The sequence below is a fragment of the Limulus polyphemus genome, unplaced genomic scaffold, assembly GCF_000517525.1.
Source record: "Limulus polyphemus unplaced genomic scaffold, Limulus_polyphemus-2.1.2 Scaffold5667, whole genome shotgun sequence".
Classification (NCBI taxonomy): Eukaryota; Metazoa; Arthropoda; class Merostomata; order Xiphosura; family Limulidae; genus Limulus; species Limulus polyphemus.
In genome coordinates this window covers 48687-58271 of record NW_013671277.1, presented here as the reverse complement: position 1 = coordinate 58271, position 9585 = coordinate 48687, and the positions used below count along the sequence as shown (strand labels likewise).

The following is a 9585-nucleotide window of genomic DNA, read 5'->3' as shown; positions in this document are numbered from 1 at the left end:
ACTAGAGGGTTTGTTTGTTTGAAGTTAAGCACAAAGCTACTCGAAGACTACCTACGCTAGCTGTCCCTAATTTTAAAATGATAACACTAGAGGGTTTGTTTGTTTGAAGTTAAGCACAAAGCTACTCGAAGACTACCTACGCTAGCTGTCTCTAATTTTAAAATGATAACACTAGAGGGTTTGTTTGTTTGATGTTAAGCACAAAGCTACTCGAAGACTACCTAAGCTAGCTGTCCCTAATTTTAAAATGATAACACTAGAGGGTTTGTTTGTTTGAAGTTAAGCACAAAGCTACACAATGGGCTACCTGTGCTCTGCCTTCCACGGGTATTGAAACCCGGTTTCTAGCGTTGTAAGTTCGCAGACATACCGCTGTGCCACTGGGAAGCAACACTAGAGGGAAAGCAGCAAGCCAATCCCATTCACCGCCAACTCTTGAAGTACCATTTAATAACAAATAGTGGGGTTGACCATCACAATATAACGTCGCCATAAATAAAAGGGGTCTGAATTCGAGGGTCCTTGTTTTGCGGCACCTTGCCTAAAAACGCATTCCACACTTTGTGGCTGTGGGTGTGAGGGCCAACCCCAACTATTCGGTGAGATAAGAGAGCCCAAACAGTTGTCGATGACTAGTTTTCTTTCCTGAGTTTCCTCTGGTCCTTCGGTTTAAAATTATGTAAGGCTATGTCCAAAAAAAGACAAAATGTAGGTTTTACGCGAAAAATCTAGAAACATACAAACCATTGCTGAAATAAAAACTAAGAAACACTACATTTGTAAATGAAAACCTCTCAGTGCCACATGATATTACGAGAAAGGCTAAATTTGATAAATTTCTTAATTCATCTCCCTACAGGTAAAGCTACTGGGCTGGTCACTACAACGAGGGTAACTCACGCCACTCCTGCGGCCATGTATGCCCACTCCGCCAGCAGATACTGGGAGTCTGATGATAAGATGCCAGAAGGTTCCCGTAGTACGTGTAAAGACATCGCTAGGCAACTGGTAGAAGATGAACCTGGCCGCCACATAAACGTAGGATATTTCATAAGTATCTAGTTGACGAAAACATCAGTTTGAGAGTAGCCAGTATATATAGACCAGTTACACACATTATAAGTTTGGCTGAGATACAACATTTGGTATTTGTTAAATTAAAACAGGTGATGGATAATAAACGCCACCTATGAATAACCTTAATACGCACTTGTTATAAACATAACGTCACTTTAGAAAACTGGCACATGATGAACGCCACCTATGAATAACCTTAATACGCACTTGTTATAAACATAACGTCACTTTAGAAAACTGGTACATGATGAACACAACCTATGAATAATCTTATTACATACTTAGTGTAAAGATAACATCACTTTAGAAAACTGGTACATGATGAACCCAACCTATGAATAATCTTATTACACTTAGTGGAAGAAGACTATCAGTTCTGTAAGTATATATAATCAAAACAGAAAAGATCGATTATCTTAACACCACGTATTGAACGCGATTCATAGAAATTAAAATATTGCACGTTTCGAACGTAACTTGAGTGTCCTGTGATAGAAATATTGACCAATTACTTAAATTGTGAAAGGCAGCAATAGTTCAAATCGAGATATGTGAATTTCGCAAGTAATTAGCCATCTTGTACTGTTCGAGTAATAAAAAACTAAACATACAGGTTTGAGGAAATGTTATGCGTGGTAACAGCAACAAATTAGTGATTGGCTGATCTAACCTTTAATTAGCCACTACAGACCTGTGATTGGTTGATCTATCCTCAAAGTAACAACTATAGACCGGTGATTGGCTGATATAACCTTAAAATAACAACTACAGACCTGTGATTGGCTGATCTATCCTCAAAGTAACAACTAGGATTAGAGCTTTAAGAAGTAAAATAATTTATTATAATATTTACCTTGTTACTTCAATGATAAATCACCCAGTCACCGAGCTGTAGTTGTTACTTTGAGGATAGATCAGCCAATTACCGGATTATAGTTGTTACTTTGAGGATAGATCAGCCAATTACCCGGTTATAGTTGTTATTTTGAGGATAGATCCGCCAATCACAGGTCTGTAGTTGTTATTTTAAGGTTAGATCAGCCAATCACCGGTCTAAAGAGTTGGCGGTGGGTGTTGGTGACTAGCTACCTTTCTTCTAGTCTTACACTGCTAAATTAGTGCCCTCGTGTAGCTTTGCGTGAAATTCAAAACAAACCAAACAAACAACGAACTTTAGTCTTCATAAACCTGAATTGTCAACAACGAGATGACTTATACATATATATTATAAACTATACCTTAATTCAATACGGTCTGTTTTTATGGTGTTAGACCATCATTATCATTAATCATAGCTAAACATATTCAGTAATTAATATTACTCATATTAATATATACACACATATATATATATATTATAATAATATTATTAATATTTTTCATACATTTGTTCTTTTCACTTCCATGGCACGGCTACAACAAGGCAACTAGAATACAATGATGAGTGCAAACTTATTATTTATAATTATTGTTGACATGTACTCGATTCAATTTTATTACTCATCAAGATCTTTACGAACTTACCCTCAAATTGAAATTCTTTTAGGCAGGATTAGCGTAAATTAATCTACGAGACCTTGGGCTTGGTCAAATATACGAATTGAATGGGTTTGACCTCCTGAGTCCAAAACTGTAAATAGATCTCAAATCGGTCAAGAGATGACGGAGTTATGAGCTAAAAGTTTGTACTTGAAAAACTTAGGGCCGTTCTATGAGCCACTATGCCGCGGCTAAAAATGGCCTCAATCTGAAATGTAAACAACGGATGAACTTATAGTATCCGTTATGAACTTTAGTAGGCCCAGCATGGCCAAGTGGTTAAGGCGCTCGACTAGCAATCTCAGGATCGCGGGTTCGAATTCCTGTCCCACCAAACATGCTCGCCCTTCCAGTCGTGGGGGCGTTATAATGTGACGGTCACTTCCACTATTCTTTGGTCGCGCCCCACATTTGGTATTGCTGGCGCAAAAAAAAAAAGCTTATAAAAAAAGGTCTCATAGATTAATTTACTCTAATCCTGCCTAAAATAAATTCAAGTGCCGCGGTTATTGAGGATTCCTTATTGTTTCTTGGAACAAACTAGACTTGCACTGCTTGTTCTTAAGGTAATACTCGGTGGAGGACGTCGTCATTTCCTGCCAAAAAACATGCGAGATCCTGAAAGGCCAGCTAACTTAGGTCGACGTGGGGACGGAAGGAACCTGATTGAAGAGTGGCTTAGGGACAAAAAGTCACGAGAACTTCGCCATCGTTTTGTGTGGAAGAAAGAAGACTTTGAAGCTGTTGATACTGGGAGGATCGACTATTTGTTAGGTAATTTCTGTTTATTTGATTTGTTTCTAAAGATCAAGTAAGGGTTAATTCAATTCTTAGTAAAATATTCGGTTCACAGTTTGACAGAGAAAACAACATCTTTGCGTGATCTCAAAATTACTCACTGACTATAGATACGAAATCATATCCCATCGTTCTAGAATATTCATACAGAAGCTGGTCATGTGATAACTACGTCATCAAAACTGTCCCAGGTACCAATGCCCTAAATTTCCGTATGAACAATGAATAATGTACAGATAATAAAATCAGAATGACGGCGTTGGTCGTTTCCGTATAGAAATTGCATAAGTTACAAATACAATAGTTGGTATGTTTTTGTGCCGAGTATAATTATATTTTTCGGTATAACTAGTAGGTCTAGATAGCTTAGAGATACGTGGATAATATATTTTAATACTGTACAGAATCGGCGCTAGCAAGTCCCCACCTATCGTCGCCCTTCGTGTTTAATTATTTTGTTAGACCTAGATAGTTTAGAGAAAGGGATGTTGTTGAGCATGTTTATTTATTTTGCTAGGCCTAGACAGTTTAGAAATACCGGTTCGATATATTGTTCAGTTGTGTTTAATTATTTTGCTAGGCCTAGATAGTTTAGAAATAGTACTGGTTCAATATATTGTAATGACGAGTTTGAGTATTTTGGTAGGCCTAAATAGTTTAGCGTTACGGATTCAATATATTGTTAAGCCGTATTCAATCATTTTGCTAGGCCTAGATAGTTTAGAAATACTGATTCGAAATATTGCAATGCCGAGTTTCGTTATTTCGCCAAGCCTAGATAGTTTAGAGAAACGAGTTCGATATATTGTTAAGTCGTGTTTAATTATTTTGCTAGGCCTAGATAGTTTAGAGATATGGGTTCGATAATTTTAAGTCATTTTTAATTTTGTTACATCTAGTTAGTTTAAAGAACTCCCTATTTTTGTAATGTAAAAAATTATGCTTATATAATTATAGCACAACTGCTAATGGTATATAACGTTTTGTATATTTGTGGATTTTACGTGAACAGCCATGAAATTGTTAAAACTAATTTTCATGTAACCTCATAGCACCTATTTTTTACACATTTTCTGGGGGATTCCCCAAGACCCCCCCCCCCCCCGTACGCATTAGGATGCTTTGCATGCCGATTATGCTTTGCACAATATGTGTTGGCTTTTGATCTCACAAACAAGAAACCCCTTTCAAAGATTCTACGTACAGGCCTGACAAAGATGCTAATTTGATATCTTATGAAGCCTTTTCTAATTCTTTGAAAGTTACGATGTTGAGAAATGTGAATGAAATAAAGGAAATTATCACGTAACTATAACAGACTAGATTAATGGGATACGTTCATATCAATAACAGTCCTAAAAGTTCTATAGCTAAAATTCTCACTACTTGTTTTCGGTGGAAGCTTGTTTGTTTGTTTGATGTTAAGCACAAAGTTACACAATGGGCTACCTGTGCTCTGCCCACCACGGGTATCGAAACCCGGTTTCTAGCGTTGTAAGTCCGCAGACATAGCGTTGTGCCACTGGGGGGAGGGGGGCGCTGGAAAGCACAAAAAAATTAATCTTAATGATATCACATAAATCTGAATAAGGACTAAATCGCTATTCTTTGGTAAAATAGTAACGCAAGAGTTGTTGGTTAGCGGTGTTGACCAGCTGCCTTCCTTTTAGTCTAAATTAAATATTAACTATAGGTGGCATGAATGTAGATAATCCAAGATATGCAGATGACACAGTGCTATTGAATGAAAATCCGGAAAAAAATGTAACAAATTGTAGATAAGATTAAAGAAATAGGCCCGGCATGGCCAGGTGGTTAAGGCGCTGGACTCGCAATCTGAGGGTCGCGGGTTCGAATCCCCGCCACACCGAACATGCTCGCCCTTTCAGCCGTGGGGGCGTTATAATGTGACGGTCAGTCCCACTGTTCGTTGGTAAAAGAGTAGCCCAAGAGTTGGCGGTGGGTGGTGATGACTAGCTGCCTTCCCTCTAGTCTTACACTGCTAAATTAGGGACTAGGGACGACTAGCGCAGATAGTCCTCGTGTAGCTTTGCGCGAAATTTAAAACAAACAAGATTAAATAAAAGAAGTTAGGAACATGCACTGAACTATGGTTATCAGCAAGCAGAAACAAAAACCCAAGGCTAAAATAATAATAAACGGAAAGGAACAAGAACATATTAAAAGCTTTACTTATCCTGGATAATTGATTGCAGAAGATAGTAGATCAGTAGAAGAGATGAGAATAACAACTATTGCGAAAACTGCCTTTTTATTAACAATATTAAACAAATTCTGACAACAAGAAAACATAAATCTCCAACTGAATGAGAATCCTGAATGGTCAACACTTGTATGTTTGGACAATCAGTAAAAGTACAGATAAAAAACTGAAAGGTTTGAAATGTGGATATTCCGAAGATTTGGAAGACTATCAATGACAGACATGAAGACAAATGAAGAGTTGGTTCGTTGGTGGTTTTAGAGCAAAGCCACATTGGGCTAGCTGCTGCTTTCACCGCAAGGAATCGAAACCCGGATTTCAGCGTTGTAAATCCGTAGATTTACCGCTGGCCCACCGGAGGACTCGAATGAAGAGATGTTAAGAAAACAAAATACAAAAACATAACTCATGGACACCATACAGCAAAATAAAACAGTGCACTTTGGACATATAAAAAGGCTCAACAATATACAGAAAATTATACTGGAAGGAAAAATGGAAAAAGAGAGAACAAAAGAACGACAAAGAACAAAATGAATGGACCTTAAGATCTCAGAGGGCACAAGAAGGGCTCAAGACAGACAGTGTTGGCAGTCAGTCGCAGCCAACCTCTGTAACGGAGATGACAGAAAATGAATGAATGAATATAAACCTCCATTGGAATCTTCAATTTTTTGTTAATTGTTATTTATGTACTGAAGCGAAGCCACCATTAAACTGATATATTCTGGTTTTCTTGCAGGGTTGTTTGACTACTCTCATATGACTTATGAAACTGACCGAGACAGCAGTCCTACTGGAGAACCCTCCTTGGCTCAGATGACCCAGAAAGCTATTGAAATACTCCGTAGAAACCCTCACGGATACTTCTTATTAGTAGAAGGTAAACTTAACCCATGTTTTATACACTCTGTCCTAAAGTTAATGGATCAATTTGTTATTTGAATATAATAGGAACAACACCTGGTAAACAGTTGCTGGTTGCGGCATATAGGAGGCTAATGTCTGAAGTATGTTTCCCACTAGCTCAGATGGAGATATTTTAAAGACATTGTTTGTAAAACTAAGATACCGGATATGGAAACATTAAGACGGAAATGCTGGCACTAGGTTTACGGAGGCCGATCACCCCTGAACATCCTTCGAACCATGACACCATTCACCATAGACAAACCTGACGTTTTATCCACAATTGTAACACTGACCACAGTCGTTTATCTTACATCGTTCTCAATCTGTTCAAATAATTCAATAATATATGGAAACCATCTATTTCCTGTCGATAGAAGAAAAGTTGACCTTTCGTCTTATAATTTTTGTTAGTAGGAAGCGAGTTTAACCCTTTTTTATATATTTTCAGAAACTAATTCATGATATAATAAGATTTAACTGTTAAACACGAAGCTACGAAACTGACCAAAGTTCATAAAAATGTTATGTCTAATAAAATAATACTGTGTTTTACCACCAGGTGGCCGAATAGACCATGCCCATCACTTTAATAATGCTTATCGTGCTCTTACGGACACATTGGCACTAGAGGACGCTGTAAACAAGGCATTAGAGATGACAAGAGCAGACGATACTTTAATTGTTGTGACTTCAGATCATTCGCACGTGTTTGCTTTTGGTGGTCACCCTAAACGAGGAAATCCAATTTTAGGTATTTGGAACTTTTTTCTTATAATCCACTAAAAGTTATTTGTATTGAGTTACAATACTAAAATAGAGTAACGAAAATTTTTGATTTCATCAAACAGAACTGAAACCCAAAAAATGGTGGTTTGACTTTGTTATTTTTTATATGTTTTATATTTTTTCTATATTCAAAAGTGGAATACAAATAACTTGCGATTCCTGATTTTTGGACAAAAAATATATAATTATTAAAATAAAACATTTTAATTTATCAAATAATATAACAAATACTATAATTTCATTTACAATGGTTGGAGTGCGTTATTTTGTTGTCCCCCATGTGGAACATCGGTTAGTTTACGGACTTAGAGCGCTAAAACCCGAGGTTCGATTCACCGCGGTGGACAAAGCATATAGCCCAATGTGGCTTTGCTCTAAAAACAAACAAACAAACCTAAACAAAATTGTTTTTATAAAGGTTGATGGAAATTATGGTAATAATTTTGTTTATCAGTAAAGAATTTTGTAGAATTTTCTTTTTTTATTGTCTGTTATAAAGAACATTCGTCTAACAATTATTGAGGGTTCTTTTTAAACATTAACTTGAAATTACACTATGGTCTGACACCTAAGGTAAGCCTAATAGTACTATAAGAAATTCCATTATGAACTGACACCTAAGGTAAGCCTAATCGTACTATAAGAAATTCCATTATGAACTTGACACATAAGGTAAGCCTAGCCGTACTATAAGAAATTCCATTATGAACTTGACACATAAGGTAAGCCTAGCCGTACTATAAGAAATTCCACTATGATCTGACACCTAAAGTAAGCCTAATCTGTAATCATACTATAAGAAATTCCACTATGATCTGACACCTAGAGTAAGCCTAATCTGTAATCATACTGTAAGAAATTCCACTATGATTTGACACCTAGAGTAAGCCTAATCTGTAATCATACTGTAAGAAATTCCACTATGATCTGACACCTAAAGTAAGCCTAATTATACTATATAAGTTTAAGGTCTTACCAGTGTCGACTCCTGTAAGATTCTGTCTTCCTAACGGGAAGTTTCTACTATACCCAGGTCCGTTTGAATATAGAAGGGTAGTGTATGGTAAACTGTCTACATCAGATACGTGGTCATCAGTTCCTAGTTTAGGACAAATATACAGATGTAGTATCATTAAGTAAAGACTTGCGGATCATACTTTCAATATGAAATACCCAGTTTCATTAAGTAATAACTTGTAAGTCAGGCTTCGCAATGTTTGGTTTAATTTTGATCATTTGATTCATTTCGTCTTGTTTACATATTTAAGTATTATAATCTTGATAATTTATTATATTAGAAGTTTGCGTATTTTAATGTATTGTTGCGTCAGCGAGTCACATGACTACAGTGACGTCACGTTTCTAGAACTATCCTGTACTTTGGCGAATGCTCTAGTATTTACTAGATATAGGGTAGTCGGGTATATATAAGAGGGGACAACGTGACGCGGTAATGTGTGTGTAGATAGTGAGTAATTGAACTGCAGTCAGAATTATTGTAGACGTTCGTTGTTACAGCGTTTGTTTAGCGCGACTGTTGAAAATAAGTGTATCATAAAGTTGTATTCAGAAAGAATAAACCAGTTTTATTAAGTAAGGACTTGTGTCGCTAAAGTTTCGTCGGAAAGAAGTTACAGAAAATCAATTAATAAACGGAGACGTAACAGTATGATACAAAATATTGCATTACGACGTATGGATTTTCATATCCATAAGCCTACATTTAAAACTAACGTTGGTTTCTGTTAGCAACGGCGAGGAGAAACGCGCATGCAGTTTAATTTACGATTAAATCATGGAGAATTATAACAAAAACTATGTTTTGAGTGTTACAGTCATCAGTTCTCTTTTGGTTAAAAGCATACAAATCAGGATTAAAATCTTACAGGAGACAATGGACTGTCTAAGGTTATCCAACGTGAAGATGAAATAGCAAAATTAAAACCTTCCAAAACTTCAACTAATGACAAATAACGGTGTAAATAGCAGTCTTAAAAATGACGTTTCCTCGAATATGGTGGACAGACGGCATCCACACTCAAGTCTAACAGTAACACTAACATTGAATAAAACGAACTTAAGAAACTTTTCAAATGTTTGAAAATTTAATTTTTTGAATACTCCAACTGTTTTTTTATTATTATTTTAAAAACTACGAAATAAAGTTTATTAAGAGGGACGAAAAGCAATTAGTCGATAAAAGTTGCCTCTATATTCAAAAGTGGAATACAAATAACTTACGATTTATG

The 9585-nt window shown here is 36.3% G+C and overlaps 1 protein-coding gene across 1 annotated transcript in view; it reads left to right on the top strand.

Annotated features, from left to right (window-relative positions):
* Nucleotides 1–9310, top strand: part of LOC106472852 (alkaline phosphatase, tissue-nonspecific isozyme-like) — a 14271-nt gene extending 4961 nt beyond the window's left edge. Inside the window, exons 2-6 of the mRNA XM_022401401.1 lie at nucleotides 860–1038; nucleotides 3183–3390; nucleotides 6381–6521; nucleotides 7110–7301; nucleotides 9225–9310. Of these exons, the coding sequence (XP_022257109.1) occupies nucleotides 860–1038; nucleotides 3183–3390; nucleotides 6381–6521; nucleotides 7110–7301; nucleotides 9225–9310 (806 nt within the window). The remainder of the gene's footprint in view (nucleotides 1–859; nucleotides 1039–3182; nucleotides 3391–6380; nucleotides 6522–7109; nucleotides 7302–9224) is intronic.
* Nucleotides 9311–9585: the final 275 nt, after the last annotated feature.